We start from the raw sequence: 19,579 nt of genomic DNA on the forward strand, positions 1-19,579 counted from the left end.
GGCTACCCTTATAACCAATGTTAGCAAAAACCTGCAAACATAGACATTATCTAGAAATTAGACACATGAAAAATCACAAGTCTGATATAGTAAGAGGAGCATTTCAACTAAACGTCAGGGGACTCATTCCCTCAACAGCCATGGTGTTGGCCGATTATGGTGTAGTCTCAACTGTCGCTGTGAGGTCATATGTAATACTCGGGTGTTTCTGGATAGGGATGGTAGTTTTTTCATAAGCTATAATAGGTTCTCAGTGTGTTTGACATCAGGTTGCCTCTGATACTAGAACTGTTTCAGTTTTGAAACTAGCAGTGTGGTCTGCGTGCACGAGGCGTGGGCTGAGCGTGCGTCAGCATCCGTGGGAGGGCGCAGCCGTGTCTCTGCCTAAGAGCGGCTAAGACTGTGCTCTCCTCCCAACTGGTGAAGTTCTCTCTGACCTACCGCCAGAGCTCCGGCCTCCGGGCTCTCCCGTGCGCTGAAGACAACCCTCTCACCCGCCCAATTTAGGAAAACCTTCCCGTGTTCCTTATGTGGCAGCGTCGAGGCCCCAGGGTGGGGCTGGAGGGGGGATGTCCGAGGGGAGCCTCAGGAGGCTGGGAAAGCAGAGGGGTCAAGAAACAAGCACAGAGTAACCCTGAGTCGTCCAGCGTCAGCCAGGCCGGACCGCTGTTCCCAAGCTGGTTTTCCTTCGGAACTTTCCCAAATGAAAGGCGTATAGGCAACATGCAAACTGCAGCCAGTTCTGCCTTGGCGAGGCAGCATGGGCCGTCGGGGGAGAGCCACACCACCTTCGTGGAGTCTGTCCCTCTCCGTGGTCCTCTCCACTTTAACAATGCCCGGTGAAAGATTTCCAGCTAATGGCAGCCCAGTGTGTTCTTCAGTAAAGGGAGCTCATTGTGACAGTTTCCTGACCAATAGAAATGGTGTCTGGAGAAAGATGCACCTGTTTCCTCCCCCTTCAGTGGAGGAGAGGTTTGAGGCAGTCAAGGGGGAATGACGGCTGGGAGACAGGAGGATAAATAAAGTTAAATGATATGTAGAATAAGTCTTAAATATCCCTGAGTAGGGACGGGGGAATCATCTTCTGGTCACGTCCTGTGTGGCCATAGATGGGGGCTGAGCTGGGACAGCCCCTCCGCTCCTAAGGAAGACTCGGTGTCCTGTCCACCCCCAGCGCGACAGTCATGCTGGGTGCTTGGCCGAGACGTGGCCGCCGGGTCCTCATTCGACACAGTACGCACCCGGATTTTGATGAATGAGGATTAACTCCCCACCATTCACCTGGATGTCTTCACAGGTGTTGTGAGTGGTCATATTCAAGTAGACTTTGTCCTTGTAACCCAGATAGGCCACGGCGATGGAGTTGACGACCTTGACGTTGCTCAGGGAGAAGAGAGGCTCCCGGCCCTTCCGGTAATGAAGGCTGAGGTTGAGCTCCTGGGAGAAGTAGCCCTTCAGGGAGATGAGATAAAACCCATCACACTTGATGGGGATCGAGTTGTCCTGCACCTCCATGGTCTCCTCCTTGCTTGTGGGCGTGAGGATGAAACCTTTGTCTTTGTCACACTCTAAGGAGGGAGGACAAGAAGAAAAAGAATGATTCCTTAGCACAGCTTTGGGCAGCAAGCTCCCCATACATCTAGACACAGACAGGGAGAGATTTTGAGAAGGAGGAGAGGAAGTGGCGTTGTGTTTCCATGTGGGGTTGGAACCTGCTTTACCTGTGGGCTGGACAAGAGGCAGGTGGTACTAGTACCCGAGAGAGTTCCTGACGGACAGGGAGTCAAAAGCTAAGAGGTGAAAGCCACTGGCGGTCTGGGGCAAGAAACAGAGCTTGGAAGTCCCCCTGGTTTCCAGAACAGGGGGCACTGGCCCCTCCAGGGCTTCCTCTCGTGCTCAGTGGCCTGAGGAGCACGGAGAGCCCTGGGAGTACCACTTGCCACGTCCCGCGCACCAGCTCCACCAGAGCTATGGCTTTGAGCTCTTCCCTGTTCTCCCCACCTGACCTTGACGGGCAGGCTTTCCACACACCCCGGGCCCTGGCCTCCCCAGCTGCACTCACTGCTGGTCTTTGCCAGCAGCCACTATAGCTTACAGGCACCGGGCACAGCACGTCCGTGGGCTCAGGCTCTGCTCAGTAAGGAGCAGGTAGAACTCCAGAACACGGGCCCGCCTCTGTGTTGCTGCTCTTCTCTGGAATGTGCCTTGGGAAGAGTCGCTTCCCCGAGAGAAGGAAAAGGAGGAAGAGGAGGACCTAGCAGGATGGCTCAGGTACCCTTGTGTGGAGGCATTGCACGTGTAAGCCACCAAGCCTCCATTTCTTTTCAATCAGCCCCAGCGTGGCCACGCAGCCACAGCCTAGACTCCCGCCTCCAGCCCATGGCCCTTGCTAACAGGGAGCAGGTCCCCGCTGCTGGGCTCAACTCAGTAATTCTTGCTTTGTACCAGGCCCAGGGGACGTGCTTTGAACTGAAAAATAAAGACCATACTTCTCTCAGGCTTGGGAGAACTTGAGAAACAAATGAACAGTCTTGAAAAACTACTGGTGGGTGTCCTCGTGGCAGTCCTGGGTCCCAGCACGCCATCCTGGGGAGGCAGCCCCTTGCCTTCACATCGCCCCCGCCCCCGCCCCCGACTCTCATTCAAGTCGAATCTTGCCCTGTACTAGGATTACTGCGAAACAGTGTGTCTCACAGAGCGGCTTGTGAGAAGTAAAGCCTTTATTTCCTAACCTACAAAATAAGACTTAATTCCTACTCAGAGGGTTCCTGGAAGGGTCAGTGAGGCATCTAAAGCAATCCCTACAGTGACAAGCACAGACTCGGTAACCAGTGTCCCCCCTTTCTCCTGTATACACACCTTCATCGTGCCCATACTAAAGACAGCATGCAGGGTCCAGCAGGCCCAGATTCAGTGAGTCCCTAAGAATGGGTGAGATTTTGTGTTCTGGAAGAAATTAAAAGACCGGCAAGAAGAGTCTTCTTAAATAATTAACCTTTTGACCGTACTTACTGGTAAACTGTGCTCTGATGCTTTGAATTTGAGGGTGCTGAGGTGGCTCCTGTGGAGGCAAAAGGATGTATTTTTAGGAAAATGAAATAATGAATGAATGGAAGGACAAATCACAGTCTGTGAAACAAATGCAGGAGCCCGGAGAGGGAGCAGCCTCCCAAGGCTTGGCTTTTCCCATGAAGATTAGAGCCAGGCTGCCGACCTGCCCCTGGCTTTTCTGTGACATCTCTTAAGATAAGTTAGGCGTTCTGCTCTTCCGTGCTGGCTGGCCTCTGATCTGTGCTCGTCCCCCCTCCCCCCAAACTCCCTTAGGGCATATTGCTTAGCCTCCCTGTGTCACAATTGTCCATTTTATTTTATTTTTTATAGGGACAGAGATAGAGTCAGAGAGAGGGATAGACAGGGACGGACAGACAGACAGGAACAGAGAGAGATGAGAAGCATCAATCATTAGTTTTTCGTTGCGACACTTTAGTTGTTCATTGATTGCTTTCTCATATGTGCCTTGACCATGGGCCTTCAGCAGACCGAGTAACCCTTTGCTCGAGCCAGAACCTTGGGTCCAAGCTGGTGAGCTTTATTTTTTCTTCAAGCCAGATGAGCCCGCGCTCAAGCTGGTGACCTCAGGGTCTCAAACCTGTGTCCTTATGCATCCCAGTCCAACGCTCTATCCACTGTGCCACTGCCTGGTCAGGCTGCAATTTTCCATTTTAAATAAGAGCATTTACTAGTCATCTTGTCAAGAAACCTATTCAGTTGCACAGATCCATCCCCTCCCCTCATGAAGAAGGCCGTGGCCGATCAATCCACCCTGGCCACAGGCTCCCAAGCACAGCGGGAGTGAGTGCTGGAAGCCTCCCGGTTGTACAGAAGGCATAAGAATGTCTTACTTGCGAGGCATACAGGCAATAAAAACGGGTCGGATCCTTCCGAGTTCAGTAGATGTGAACATAGCTTTTTAATGTTGGTTTCCCCCTTCTCTTTAATAGGCTGAACTTGAACCCAGAGAGTAGCCAAGAGCGAGGAAGAAGAGAGGGGGCCTGGCGGAGGAAGTGTCCACAGTGATTGGACGGAGAAAAGGACAGAGACGTCCAATCAGGCACAACCTCCAAAATATTTGAAGCGGGGGCGGGAGCAGAAGGCAGGATCTCGGATAAAGTGCATTACTACATATGTACTAAAAAGTAAAAATGACACTCGCGTGGGCACCAAGTCTGTCTGAGAGGCTACTCAGAACCCCAATGGCACGTGTTGCCTCTGAAGAAAGGAGCCAAGAAGGGGAGGAACGCCCACTTTTCAGTTTACTTTGTTATATATATATATATTTTAATTCTATACCATCTACTTACATCACCTACGACACAAGGAAAGCTTTAAAGAAAACAAAACTGACTCTTGCTCCTGCTGCCAAGATCAACAGCCCTCCCCGCAGCATGGCTTTGACGCAATGTCCTAATGGGTGGTGTGCGGAGGAATTTGTTTCCATGCCCTGGGGCGTGGAGTCCACGCCTCCCACTCCTGGGGAGCACGCGGCTGCATCTAGTGGATTACACAGGCGACTGCCCACGCAGATGAAGCTTCTGCTACTGCCGTCGAAATCCCACACTGAGATGCACAGGCCCCAGAGGCAGAAGGAGAGACCTCCCGAACCCTCTGGGCACCGCGCTGGGCACGGCCGAGCGGTGCTGACCTGCGGAGTCCTTGGCTGTCTCCCCTCTGAACTGTGTGTTCGGGCTGCACTGCTGCCCTTTGTGCCATGCTTTGAAAGAAGGCCTCTTGGAAAGCATGCCACCCCTGCCCCATCACTATAATCCCCAGGGTACACTGATGCCCCCCTGCTCTCCGAGCAGGTCAGTCCCAGCATGAACGGCCACCTTGTCCAAGTCAGAAGGACCCTGTGAAGCGCAGGCATGTGCAGGGCCCAGCCGGCGGCAGCCCGGGTCCTGATGCCAGTGAGGCAGGACGGTGTCATCCTAGGCAAGTCTCCTCTCTTCTCTAGACATCCGTGTTCTCACTTTCAAAAACTACTAGGAGATCAAGACATCCTTTCAGCAGTAACTGTCCACAGTCCAGGTTTCGGAAGTGGCCACCCTAAGCCAATTTCAATGAAAGACAGAACCACGGGGCCTCCTCATCCCCAAACTCACGTCAAGCCCTCTGTTCTAAAAGCCCAACTGACGGATCACTTGACTGACTTCAAAATCTCCAAGTGGTTTCTGCAATTTGAAGAAATTTCCCACAGTTCAGAAGTGCCCCGGTGATGTGAGGGTGGTGGTGGCCCAGGGGACGTTCTCTGAGTCCGGCTGCTGCGAGGCAGCAGGGACGGCGCCCATGACTTCCTCTCTGGGCAGAGCGCCTGGTGCTCCAGGCGGAGGCTTTCCGTCCCTCCTCTGGAGGGTGACCCCATGTTCAAGACGGGCCTGTGCTCAGCAGTCTCTCACGAGCACCCACACCATTGCTCCTCGGCCATGTTGGGAACAAAAACAAACGGCCCTTCCACTTGCTGCCCGACCTGCCATGGCTCCCCTCACGCTCCAGACCAGCTCACCCCATGCTGACTGCCCCACTGCCCAGGAGCACCCCGCAGGGTCCCATCAGGGTCCTCCACGCCCGGCTCCAGCCTTCTGGCCAAACCTGACTGCCACACATGCCCTTTCTGTGCCTTATTCTCGGCCGTGCTCTCTGCCCTTGAATAGAGCCCAGTGAGGCGGGACAGTGGGCGCAGGCTGGAGAGGCAGACTCAGTTCATACTGTGACTTCTCTCATTTTGCGAATTTGGAAACCTCACACGCCATTTTTGAGCATTCGTTCTCATACCTGTGAAAGTAAGGCTTACTGTTATTGGAGCATTACCAAAATGGATCAAAGGCCTAAATATAAGTACTGAAACAAATTATACAGAGGAAGACACAGGTACTAAACTCATGGCCTTTGATAGTAGAGAACATTTTATGAATTTGACCCCAAAGGCAAGGGAAGTAAAGGTGAAAATAAATGAATGGGGACTATATCAAACTAAAGAGCCTCTGCTCAGCAAAAGAAACCAACAAAAAGCAGCCAACACATTGGAAATGATATTCACACACAACAGCTCTGATAAGGGGTTAATATCCAAAATATATAAAGAACTCAAAAGCTCAGTAACAAGCAAACAATCCAATTAAAAAATGGGGAGAGGACCTGAACAGACACTTCTCCCAAGAAGACACACAAATGGCCACAGACAAATGAGAAGATAACTATCTTCACTGCTGTTACAGAAATGCAAATCAAAACCATGAGATACCCCTTCACACCCATTAGATTGGCCGTTATCATGACGAGTAATAACAAGTGTTGGGAGAGGTTGTGGACAAAAAGGAGCCCTCATTCACTGTTGGTGGGAATGTAAGCTGGTATTGTCATTATGGAAGGCAGTATGGTGGTTCCTCAAAAAAGAACAGAACTACCATGTGGCCCAGCTATCTCTCTACTGGGTGTCTACCCCCAAAACTCAACAACATTGGTACGTGAAGACACATGCAGCCCCATGTTCATTGCAGAATTATTCACAGTGGCCAAGACATGGAAACAACCAAAGTGTCCCTCAAGAGAGGACTCAATAAAGATGTGGTACATATAATATATACCATGGAATACTACTCAGCCATAAGAAATGATTACCATTTACAACAACATTGATGGACCTTGAGAACATTATACTAAGTGAAATTATACTAAGTAAATCGGAAAAAGCTAAGAACTGTATGGTTTCACACATAGGTGGGATATAAAACTGAGACTTATGGACAGAGATAAAAGTGAAATGGTTACCGGGGGGAGGGGGTGAAGGGAAGGGAGTAGAGAGGGACAAGTATATGGTGACAGAAGATGACTTCACTTTGGGTGATGGGCACACAACACACAGTTCAGATGCTATGGAGATGTTCGCCTGAAAGCTGTGTACGCTTGTTGATCAGTGTCAGCCATTAAATTTAATTTCTAAATAAAATTTTTTTAAAAAGATTAAAATACTGGTTTTTAGAATGTTGTCGACATATTCAGATATCTCAAAATACCGCAGAGGTTCTCCAGAAACACTCTCCTTAGCCAGCGCCACGAGGGGGTCCGTCCAGCAGTTTGGCAGACCTTTAGCCGGGCTCCGATTAGGTGCAAAGGGCCTGACACGGCCAGTGAGTACAAAGTAGGTGGCACGCGGCCCTCTCAGCTTCGTGAGCTCTGTGCTGAGAATGAACATGGGGGACATCTGAGGTCCCGCACTTACCCAGCAGCCCATACCCTGTTCCCAGAAAGGGTGGCGCCATTTCAGGCGCTCATCTTTGGAGATGGTTTCTAATTCTGACTTACTAGGGCATGAGGCCACCAACCGTGTACTCACTCCACCGACCTGTGTGCTGGAGAAGGGTGTTCAGGGCAGGAGGGAAGGAGACTCAGCCAGTGTGAAGCTGCGACGTGGGCCCTGCCTTCCCTCTGGGGGCCTTGCCCTCCCTCACTTGACACCCAGTCGGCCGGCCGCAGTGTCGAGATCTTAGGTGGTGGTGGGGTAGGGTGGGGGTCAGTGGAGCCTGGTGAGGAAACAGACCTGTGATGGGGACTCCCCGCTTCACCATGCTTCCCCCGGCCCCTGCAGAGAGGTGACCCTGCCCTCCCCCGGCCTGGGCCTCAGGTGGACAGCACAGGCACCTCCTCACCAAGGGAAGGGCCTTCACTCTGGGCTGGGAAGCTCAGAGCCCCACTCAAAGAGGGCTGGGAAGAACGGGCACAGGCTGTTTCTTTGCCCACGGAGCCTTCCATATTCAGGAAACTTGACCCCAGAAGTGACCTTTCTTAGAGACGGAGAGGCGTAGTTTTGAAAACTTTGTTGAATAGGGGGTCTATTGAGATTTAATGAACACAAAGCAAAGCCGTTATTTAATGGTCATCTCAGACCTCATTCTCCTTCCCCACCCTTGGCCATGGCCGCCAGCACCTTTTCACTTCAAGCCCTCTCTCACTATCAGTGTCTCCTAGATGCACAGTCCCTGCGATGTCCTAACCTAGCCCCCCACATCCCAAACACCTCCGCCCTTGTCGGAATTCCTCAGTGCCGGCTGTCCCGTGGGAGGCCTCTAGTTACCGACCCTGTCCTCTCTGACTCAGAGAACAAGAACCGTGGCTTCATCATCCCAGAGGCTTAGCAATGACCAGATTCCTACAAGGAATCTCAGGGATTCAGGTGGACAACCAAAGGAAGCAAAAGCAGCCACGTGATATGAGCAGACCTCCACAACTATGTGATTGACCAAACGTAACCGGCTCTCGCTACGGGGAAGGTTGTCTCACATCTGGGTTTCCCTTTCCACACGAACGGGGGAAGTCCTCAAAGCACACCGACAGAAGCGTCTGCCAAAACATTTCTAAGAACTCACTTCCTCACCTCGGTGACTGGGTGAGTCCCCACCATAACGTCCCTGCAGCAGCTCAGTTTCTAAGCAACAGGAAGGGTCCGGTTGACAATGCGCCCGCTGCATTGTCATAAATCTCGCCCCGCCTCAAACACAGCGGCAGTAGGGAAGTGTTTGCTGAGTAGGGAACGTGGCCCCTTAGACTTAGACTGCGTCCGGACCTTAGCGACCGACTCCATGGCCACATAGTACCTGACCCAGGCTCTAACCAAAACCATCCATTGCTCCAGGTTTTTTAAACTGTCCCGTCCACCCTTGAGTAGCAGAACTAATACAGTCAGTATCTTCCTACTTGGGTCACTCACTGCTCGTCTCACTCGCTGTGTGAAAAGGAGAGGCTAAGGCTATGGGAAGGCAACCCAGAAGTATAGGCCCCACATATGGCGGAGAAGAGGAGCCCCCGGGTCTGGTCGCAGGCTGGGACAAGCCCTTCTTCCCCAGTTTCCGATCTCCTCACCTTGATGTCCAGCCTCAGGTAAGATGAGGAACGAGCAGTATTCAAGGACCCTTCCATAGCAGACATTAGGCAAATCACAACAGTCAGAAGAGAAATGCCAAGGGCTTGAGTGGACAGAAGGCCTGTGAGCACCAGAAGCCCGTCCGTTGTACAGAGCTGCAGACCCCTGCCCCCGCCGCCCCGGCCATCAGTGAGCAACTAAGGGGCTTTCCGGCGCCCTCTGTGCAGTCTAGCTCACAATCACCCTCAGCCTGCACTCGGATGGGAGCTGAGACTGGTGGCTGGCAAAGACCACCCCAGAATAGCAGTGGGATGGTGGGGGTGACAACAATGCCAATACCATAATAACTAAAGCCTTCCTGAGAATTCATGAGGGAGAAACACAGTGCCTGACGCAAGAGCAAAGCATGGTCAGAAAGCAGAAGCTGGGAGCGCCTTCTGTGAGATTCCTGCTGAAGCACGGGGCTTGGCTGCTGTAACCATCCCCCTTCAACACGGGTGGGACACCAGGAGGGCCACATCCCGCTCACCACCATCTCCTTTGTGGCTGAGTAAGCAAATGAACCGATGGTTTGTACTGAGTTGAAATCCATGTCCCCAAATCCATGTCTACCTGGACGCTCCATATGTGGCTTTATTTGGAAATCAGTTAACGTGGTTAGGACCTAAATCCAATAGGGCTTCTGAGCTTAGCAGAAGTGGAGAGGACACATACACAGAGAAGATGGGCCGTGGCAAGTGGGGCAGAGCTTGGGGGGCTGTGGCTACAGGCGGAGGAGCACCGAGGATTGCTGGCAACCACCAGAAACCAGAGACAAGAGGGGATTCTTGCTGAGAGCCATCAGAGAGAGCAGGGCCTGCCCACACTTTGATTTTGAACTTTTATCCTCTGAGAAAATAAATCTGTTGCTTTAAGATACCCGATTCTGGTCATTGGTTATAGCAGCTCTTGGAAACGAATACATGGTGGAATAGGTATTCGTATAGACTGTACAGATCACACTAGCCAAGGGAAGTGGATGGCTGAATCAGAATCTGATAGGGCTAGAAAGTTCTGGGGAAATTATATAGTCTAATCCTCTTACTGTTGAGAGAGAGTGAGAGAGAGAGAGAGAGAGAGAGAAATAGAGAATGAATGATGAGCTAGGTCTACCCTTTCTTGTCTATGAACATCTCACACATGCTATGCTCTGCTTTATAAAAATAAACCCGAAGATTTTATGTGATTGTTAAAGCTTCATGGATAATGTTGTCTACATTTGTGTAAGTAGATTTAAATCCCTTTTTAAAAAGAGTATTTCTTCCCTCTACACCAGGTCATAAATCATTTCCTCAACTTTTCTTCAACTACAACTACTATCAGAAAAGAAAACAAATTTTAAAACATCCAGCCAAGGCCTGACCTGTGGTGGCACAGTGAATAAAGCGTTGACCTGGAAATGCTGAGGTCACCAGTTCGAAACCCTGGGCTTGCCTGGTCAAGGCACATATGGGAGTTGATGCTTCCAGCTCCTCCCCCCTTCTCTCTCTCTGTCTATCTCTTCTCTTCTCTTCTCTTCTCTCTCTCTCTCTCTCTCTCTCTCTCTCCCCCTCTCTCTCTCCTCTCTAAAAATGAATAAATAAAATTAAAAAAAAAACACCCAGCCAAAATTCTTGAAGTTTAGACTCATGAAGTCACAGCCAAGGGGAATGAATGGAAGGAGACAGGACTAGAATGTAGACCAGGTTTAACCCTGCCTGACCTTCCTTTTTTCTGTTAGATTTATTGGGATGACATTGGTTATAATAAAATTTTACAGGTTTCAGGTATATAATTCTAGAATACATCATCTGTACATTGCACTGTGTGTTCACCACCCCAAGTCTCCCTCCATCACCATGTGCCCCCCTTTACCATCCTCTACCTCCCCCACCCCCTTCCCTCTTGTAATCACCATACTGTTGCTGTATCTATGTTTTGTTTTGTTTTGCTTAATCCCAAACCTGCCTGACCTTTCAATATAAACCTAGACACATCTGCAGTGCTTCAAATTTCCTCATTGTAAAACTGCACACTAAGTATTTATCTTTCTCTAAGGACATGGTGAAGAAGTAAAGACAAAATGGGGGACAGATCTGCAAAACGAGAGACTGTACTACAGGTGACACCAGGGTGATACCCCTCAATTATCCTCCAACAAAGGGGCTTTGAGCTCCTCGTCCTCACTGTACCAGGTACAGCGCCAGATGGAGGCTGTAGGGACCTCAGCAGCTGAACGCATTACTCACTCCACACCCACGTGATCCAAAACATTCTACATTACTGAACTGTACTCTGTTTTATAACTTATTTTATAACCCCCAAAGGATTTTATACTCTTCCTTATTGACTATTTGGATGCTTATTTAACCTTGTTTTGTAATGTGAATAGTCCCTTCCCCCTGACCTTTGTTGGATGGTTTCCTCAGTTCTCGGTTCTCGAGGCTCACGTCCTGGCCACCCACCGGGACACCCAGCCCTATGGGTACATAACTTAAACTCACTGGACACTCAGTTCCCATGTATACAAAGCAACATTTTTGGAAGGAGATTTTCTATCCAGAAACTATTATTAAATTAGTATTGGTAGACTTAAAAGTATGGGTCTCTCCATTTTTCTGTCAGAGTTTGCTTTTAAATAGTAGTTATGTCATCCAGGCTAGAAAAATTTATACAAATTAATAACCCACCCATGGTGCATTTCAGAATAAAGGTCCTGCTGAAAAGAAATTAATTAATTACAGTCGCCCCCCTTATTTGTTGGGGATATATTCCAAGACCCGCAGTGAATACTTGAAACCAAAGACAGGACGAACCCTAGGCAGGATATACTATGTTTCTATCAGACACACCCTTCCACTTAAAGGAAGCACTGTCTGGCTTCTCTCTGGCTACTCTTGTGCTTTGGGGCCATTATTAAGTAAAATAAGGGCGACCTGAACCCCAGCCCTGCAATACCTCCACCGTAGGTCTGAGAACCGAGGTGGGAACTAAGTGACTAATGAGCCCGAGCGTCCACAGCGGTGGTGACGCAGGACAAAGGGGTGACCCCAACCCCAGCGGACAGCTGGAGGTTCCATCGCCCTGCTCAGAAAGGCGTGCCACTGAACATTTAGGAATTGTTCTCTCCAGGATTTTTCATCTAATATTTTTGGAGCACAGTTGAACATGGGTAACTCAAACCACAGAAAGCAAAACTGAGCTTGGGGGCATGGGGGGGGCTACTGTCTACCAGTCACATTCCCCTTGCTTCCAGTACTGTGAACCAGACCCCTCCCTTCTTCTAAAGAAACTTTTCGGCCCTGCCTGGCAGCTCCTTCGTTGGAGAACGGGATGACACCTGTCAGAATCGGGGAGATGAGAACAGCCAGGGCCACGGGCCTTGTGTTGTTTTTTTTTAAGTATGGAAACACTTTTTTTTTTTTTTTTTTTTTTACAGAGAGAGAGTCAGAAAGAGGGATAGATAGGGACAGACAGACAGGAACAGAGAGATGAGAAGAATCAATCATCAGTTTTTCGTTGTGACACCTTAGTTGTTCATTGATTGCTTTCTCATATGTGCCTTGACTGGGGGGTCTTCAGCAGACCAAGTAACCCTTTGCTCGAGCCAGCGACTTTGGGTCCAAGCTGGTGAGCTTTTGCTCAAACCAGATGAGCAAGCGCTCAACCTGGTGACCTCGGGGTCTCGAACCTGGGTCTTTGGCATTCCAGTCCGATGCTCTATTCACTGCGCCACTGCCTGGTCAAGTGAAACACTTTTTTTAATTTAAGTTATAAAAATAAACCTTAAATACATCATAAAATAAGGGGCCATGTGTTTTAAGTGGGTAATTCTAGGTTGATCAACCACTTCCAGACATTGCACCTAATAACACTCTGTACTCTGATAAAACCTTCCCTTCATTTTTTCTCTGTTCCCTAATGCAGCCATGAGCCCTTACTTAGTGAGAAACCTATATCCCATCTGCGGCCACACCACCCTGCACGCACCCGGCCTCGTCTGATCTCAGAAGCTAAGCAGGATTAGGCCTGGGTAGTACTTAGATGAGAAATCTCTATCCCAAAATGCTAGAATTATTCTAAGGGTTGTTTTGGGGTTTTTTAATCCTAAAAACTACAGTAAAGAAGCCAGAGTCCATGAAGTTAAGGTTAACCCTAACTATGATATGCTTTCTGAAATTTGAGTTATGGGGTGTGTGTGTGTGTGTGTGCGCGCGCACGCGTGTGCAGAAAGTAAATATTTTAGAGGTGATATACTTAGGGAAATGTGTCCATGAATAATAACCATCCCAGCATTTCTAAAGCTCTGTAACACATTTGCTCCACACAACAACCAAATTCCAGTTTTGAAAATGATTAAACCGAGGCTTGGGGAATTTCGGGGAATTCACCAAGGGTCACCGCGTTAAACACCGGAATGAACCTGAGCCTTCTAGTTTCTGGTCCAGCGTGCTCCTCTCTACACCTCAACAACTCCCTCAAAACGTGGGGAAGATGCTTTGTATTTCTGTATAAGGAAGTGTTTCAATTCCTTCATTTAAAAAAGGTGTGGGTGGCTACAACAGCCACCCACACAACAGCCTGGGTGGCTACCAAAAAACAACACAAAATACACAAGCCGTAGGATGTCAGGGAACTCATTTCATCCCAATGCCATCACATAGTTCACCTCTGACTCCCGGTGCAAAGCAGCCTTTTGTAACTCAGCGGCCTTCTCACTCACTAAATAGTCCCAACAACGTGGGACATGGCTCCTTTCGCCTAGAGTCCAGAAGATGAACGTTCTTTTCCATGGACGCAGCATCCCTGAAGTGGTTGGGAAGTACAGGTTCTCTGCAAGTGAAGGGCGCAGAAGTAATTGCTATTAAAAGTAATTGCTACTTCTTTCCATATGCAGACATAGACGACATTTTCTAGCATGATCCCAGTACAAATGTTTCTGTCCTATTTTGAGTACTTGGGTCAGTACATATATCAAAATAATTTTTCATTTGAAGAATGCCATCACTATGGAAACAGCGGACAATGGGAGCCTCCCCCATACCGTTCATCCTCTTATACCGGGTGAGCATTTGGCTTCCACAGAAAAGCTTTCTTATCTTAGCTCCTCTGGGAAAAGAGAGTAGGCTTGCTCTCCTCTGCAACCATCTGAGCATGGTTAGTTTTACTGTGGCGCCCCCTAGTGCTGCATGCGATCAGATTCACTTTCTATCTATAGAAAGATGTAGACCACAGAAGAGAAGCGAAATTTGGAGAAGCAACAATTTGGGTGATTTTTCCTGTATATTCTTTTGCATAGAATGGAAGGAAGTGTGTCCCCAAGCATGAGTCACAAGACCCTTTCAGGTTTCCACCATTTTTTCCCTAAGAACACTGAACTTCAATCATTCTGAACAACTAGCTATTCTATATAGAAAGCCCTGTACCCCTTCCCTTTCTACGCCTTCTAATATCAGCTGAAGCATTACCTCCTCTCCCAGATCTTACCCTCTCTGGGATTCTGTTTTCCTATCTAGAAGCAGACTATATTTAATGCCTGCTCAAAAACCCAATGGTTCTGTTATTATTAGTACCTCCCTCTCACAGCCTCAGAATACTTAATGACAAATTAGTTCAATCCATCAGATATTTCTTTGTAATTCCCATAGAATCGCTTGTAAGTCCAATTGCATTGAAAATCATTTATTTGCATGCTTGTTCATTAAAAATATACATATTCTGCCTGACCAGGCGGTGGCGCAATGGATAGAGCGTCAGACTGGGATGCAGAGGACCCAGGTTCGAGACCCCGAGGTAGTCAGCTTGAGCGTGGGCTCATCTGGTTTGAGCAAAGTTCACCAGCTTGGACCCAAGGGGTTGCTCGGTCTGCTGTAGACCCACGGTCAAGGCACATATGAGAAAGCAATCAATGAACTAAGGTGTTGCAATGAAAAACTAATGATTGATGCTTCTCATCTCTCTCCATTCCTCTCTGTTTTTCCCTTTCTATCCTTCTCTCTGACTCTCTCTCTGTCTCTGTAAAAAATAATAATAATAATAATCTAAAATCAAACAAACAAAAAACACATTAGTTTACATGTGGACACTTTTAAATTGAACTAATCTGCGACAAGATTTTTTCAGGCAAAAAAACAACAACAAAATATCTTCTTTTTCTCCCTAAATGATACAAAGAAAAGTTAAGCTATAGTCTGAAACTTTGTCAAGAAACTGAACCCTGGCCTGACCTGTGGTGGCGCAGTGGGATAAAGCGTCGACCTGGAAGTGCTGAGGTCGCCGGTTCAAAACCCTGGGCTTGCCTGGTCAAGGCACATATGGGAGTTGATGCTTCCAGCTCCTCCCTGCCTTCTCTCTCTCTGTCTCTCCCTCTCCTCTCTAAAATGAATTTTAAAAATTTAAAACCCTGGCCGGTTGGCTCAGTGGTAGAGCGACGGCCTGGCGTGTGGAAGTCCCAGGTTTGATTCCCGGCCAGGGCACACAGGAGAGGCGCCCATCTGCTTCTCCACCCCTCCCCCTCTCCTTCCTCTCTGTCTCTCTCTTCCCCTCCCACAGCCGAGGCTCCATTGGAGCAAAAGATGGCCCCGGCGCTGAGGATGGCTCTGTGGCCTCTGCCCCAGGCGCTAGAGTGGCTCTGGTCGTGCCCCGGATGGGCAGAGCATCTCCCCCTGGTGGGCGTGCCGGGTGGATCCCGGTCGGGTGCATGCGGGAGTCTGCCTGACTGCCTCCCCGTTTCCAGCTTCAGGAAAAAAAACAAAACTGAATCCTAATTCTGATCATCACAGACACAGAACTGATCTGCTCACTTTCCAAGTTCCTCTACTTCTGTTTTTCCCAGGGGTAAAAGTGGTAAGAGTGTAAATGCTTAAGTCTGAGATTTGCTGAAAAATTATCACGACAAGCTCTCACATCTAGAAATTGAGATCATAAGGGTGATGTCAATATTGGGAAAACCTGGCTTCAGGGGCTCTGAGACACATGGAGATAATTTACAAATTTATAAATGTAATAAATTTTATTTATAAGTTCTCAAAGTACATTTGTAAACTGACCTACTTTTCTGCCATTGTTCCCAGCTGAAGTTGACAGACCTCCATTGTTCCTGGAGGCCGAATACTTAAACTAAATATTCAGCATGTACTGTCTTTAGCGGCAGAAGCACTCAATTTTATAGCGTGTGCCATAGATATTTTCCTCGCCTCTGTTTCTTTCCTCCTCTGAGGGATTTTGCTAATAGGTTGTTTAGATATGTACATAGTATATAATAAGTACAAATTACAAATATATGGGCGAATGTGATTTCTTTCCCGTCCCTTCTGAAGAACCAGGAAATTCATAAGCTTAGACACAAAAAAATCCATTTATTTACATTCCTTTTCTCAAAACTTCATACCATTCTATGAATATATGCATCATTCTATGAATATATGCATAAAGTACATACTCACTCACAGGATACTGAGCTGGAAAAATCAAAACCCCAAGAAGGAAGTGACTTATATGAGTGGGAAAGGTCTGTCTTCTCTTCTGACATCCCAAAAACAAGAACTTCTGCTTTTCACATTAAGTCAACCTAATGGCACCAAACGGTGCAGGAAAATGCCAAACCAGTTTAATAGGGATATCTGCATTTTCACCAATACCGGCAATTATTTTACAAGGCCAAGAATTAAAGCTAATAAGGGAAAATTATGATTATTCTCCAAATATCTTTCTCTTCCCATTATAAAACAAACAAACAACAAGATCCACCTGGCTGGGTAAGTGACGCGGGGCTGAGCTCTGTCCAGGTCACTGCGATGCCATTTTATTAAAGCAGAGTTCTGCGTCACCATCTTCCCTGCCCCTCCACCAAAACGCCAAACAGTTTTTTCAATGAGTTTAGAAAGGCAACCAGTCTGTGTCCCTTATTCAACAGTTACCCTACACCCTCTTTCTCAATCTCTCTCTCTCACACACACACACTCACACACTCACACTGTCACTTCCATTAGATCAAGTTCCAGAGGCATTACACACGTTCTGTTGATGCCCTCTTCCCTCCGCCCCGCCCCGCCCCCAATAAAGTATATGAGATTAGATGGAAGGACCCACTGGGCTGCCAATAATGGTCTAAGAAATTAGGTTAGCTAAAACAGTCTAGCTAGAAATAAAAAAAATAAGTGAGTGTCACCTGAAGAATTTCAAATATCTGTGCCCCCAAAATTCTGTATCCAGAGCGCAAGAAAGCACGTTCCTTGAGCTAACAGCTCTAACATACCTATGGCTTCCATTTCTCTGCCAGGATCGGGGAAAGTGGATCTCAGCACCCTGAACACTAGTGCTCAGCTCTCCTTGCAGGCTCTGTCACAGAGCCACTGGGTGACGTGCCAGAAAGGACCCCTCTCTCCTTGTCAGTGAGAGAGTGGCTGGTCCCGCCAGCTAGCCATCTACTTGCCCTGTGCTCTCTCCTGCTCACAGCCCTGGTGGAGCCCCGACTGAGACCATCTGTCTGGTCTTTTCCTCGCCACAGCTTAAGGAAATCTGTTAACAGTGCCTGTTTGTTGAAGCACTCTCATGGCTCCCAGACCTGGTGCATGCACTCAGCTGTTCTATTTTTGGTTACTCTCTTTGTTTTCTTCTCGGAAGAGCCCGATTCCGGTCTGTGTCTCCGGCATCCTGCCATGGACACATTGCGACACCCCCGCACTCCCCATGTCGCCTACTGATTGCACCCAAAGGGTTCTGCAGATGTGTCGTGATGAGGTGAGTGGCATGTTATGCTTACTGGTCTGCAGGCATGAGCGTGACACCAGCTAGCTTCTGGGATTTGGGGATATGAACCCTGCCTGCAGTCCAGTGATCACAGTCTCCCTCCCACCAGCCTCTCTGCATGAAAACCCCCATTTCCGGGGGTGAAGGCAAGCCTGGGCATCGGCTCGGACTCCGCTCGTCACATCCTGGTCTCATCTGAGGTACCCAATCTCTAACATGTCCATCCAAAATAAAAGTTCCTGTTGTGTAATCTTTACCAGGGACAGACCTTTCTAACCCACTGCATGACCAGGAACAGACTTTTCTAACCCAAGGCATGACCAGGGACAGACTTTTCTAACCCAACGCATGACCAGGGACAGACTTTTCTAACCCAACGCATGACCAGGGACAGACCTTTCTGGCCCAAAGCAATCCACCATGTAAACAAGAATGATACGACGAACCCCAACAAGGGAGCACAAGCAGGCTATACCTCTATATTCAATAGTCTCCTGCAGTCAACAACATCCTTAAAGACCTAATAACATTTGCAGGTATGAACAAGGAAAAAAGAAAAAATAATTAAAAAGGGACCAGAAGAAAAAGAAGGGAGGATGGAAAGACTATCTTCATTGAGCGAGGGAATACCACAGAGTACTGGACCAGGTGGGAAGGAGAAGAAGTGATGTATGGTGCATTGCGATTGGTAGAGAAAGGCTGTGAGAATCAACATGGGATTAAGTTGGGCAAATGGCCACGTGCACATATGCACGTGAACACACATACCTCTGCCTTTATAATGCACAAGTTAGCTATTTAGAAGAACTTGATGTTGATCCCTTCGGCATTCTTTACAGATCGTAAGTAAGCAAACACACGGGAGTGTCTATGGCTTTGGTGAATACAGTAACAAAGTGGAACTGATCTCATTTCCTTCTTATGTGAATTCCCTGAGCAGACTCTTGCCAGTGGGAAGGGTCAACCAGGTAGACCAGGGGCTCAGAGCTTCAAAGTGACAGCCCTAAGAAGGAGACAGGATCCCCGCATCGCAGAGGGAAAGAAAATACTCCAGAAGCAGCGCCCCTGCCCTCCCTCCACTGTGTCCTCCCCTGCTACCACTGAAAAAAAAGGGAAGGAAAAAAGAGACGGGAGGGTGTTTAACCACACTTTACGATCACTGAGGGGAAAAGAAAGAAAAAAAGCTAGACAATTTGGTTATCAGATTGTTTCCAAGTGACCCTTTGCAGCTTTGGGAGCTGCGGTGGGCCAAGCGAGGGGGTGTGGAAGCCCAGTGCCCGGGGGCATCTCACCTGAGAAGCACTGAAGTGCAGGCCGATGTAGGTGAGCCACAGGAGCAGCCCCAGCCCCTGGGCCACGGAGACCACCAGCAACAGCTTCTTCGTGGGCAACCTCCGCCCTGGTGTGTTTCCCACATTCTCGTCCAGCGGCTGGACACCTTCCATCGTCCCAATCTGGATGCAGGGAAGATAAAAACCAGGCCAAAGGAAAGTGTGAGGGAGAGCTGATCTCTCCTCTACAGAGAAGGAGGTGAAGACAAAACCAAGCGTATTGATCAGAAAATCCACCGAGGTCCCGGGACCAGAGATAAGAGACAATTGAAAGAGCAGAGCGGACTCTCTCAGTTTTAACACTGTTGCTTTGCAGGCAGGCGGGGGAACTTCTTTGTGACTAATCTGAATTTCCCCTTTACTTTCTTTCTTTTTCTTTTTTTTTTTTTCTTCTCTGGGCTAATAGGGAGTTGTTTTTGTGGCATTCCAGTTCTGATTTGAGTGATTGTGAAGTGACAGTCATCAGAGTGTGCTATTTTCTTAATCTCTCATCGCACTGGTAACCAAATTGTGGGTCACTCTATAAAGATAAAAGTCGTCTTCTGTGGATGTAGGAGCTCATCCG

General features: G+C 48.5%; 1 protein-coding gene and 1 long non-coding RNA gene across 3 annotated transcripts in view; one reads left to right on the forward strand and one right to left on the reverse strand.

Moving 5' to 3' along the window:
* LOC136325954 (uncharacterized) overlaps positions 1-6,950 on the forward strand; it is a 332,973-nt gene extending 326,023 nt beyond the window's left edge. For both annotated transcript variants that reach the window (XR_010729336.1, XR_010729335.1), the window contains exon 4: positions 4,002-6,950. This is a non-coding gene — a long non-coding RNA (uncharacterized lncRNA). The remainder of the gene's footprint in view (positions 1-4,001) is intronic.
* On the reverse strand, positions 196-19,128 carry TNFSF4 (TNF superfamily member 4). Its single transcript, XM_066261179.1, has 3 exons — positions 18,976-19,128; positions 3,013-3,061; positions 196-1,568 (listed from the first exon to the last, which is right to left on the reverse strand). Exons 1-3 carry the CDS (start codon positions 19,126-19,128, stop codon positions 1,222-1,224), a joined length of 549 nt encoding a protein of 182 aa, XP_066117276.1. The 3' UTR covers positions 196-1,221.
* Positions 19,129-19,579: the final 451 nt, after the last annotated feature.

The sequence above is a fragment of the Saccopteryx bilineata genome, chromosome 2, assembly GCF_036850765.1.
Source record: "Saccopteryx bilineata isolate mSacBil1 chromosome 2, mSacBil1_pri_phased_curated, whole genome shotgun sequence".
Taxonomy (NCBI): domain Eukaryota; kingdom Metazoa; phylum Chordata; class Mammalia; order Chiroptera; family Emballonuridae; genus Saccopteryx; species Saccopteryx bilineata.

Coding starts and splice junctions, on each gene's coding strand:
- TNFSF4 (XM_066261179.1), bottom strand. CDS start 19,128: ATGGAAGGTGTCCAGCCGCTGGACGAGAATGTGGGAAACACACCAGGG. Junction 3,062..18,975: donor TGCACTTCAGTGCTTCTCAG/GTGAGATGCCCC, acceptor TTGCCTCCACAG/GAGCCACCTCAGCACCCTCA. Junction 1,569..3,012: donor CATCAGAGCACAGTTTACCA/GTAAGTACGGTC, acceptor CTCCCTCCTTAG/AGTGTGACAAAGACAAAGGT.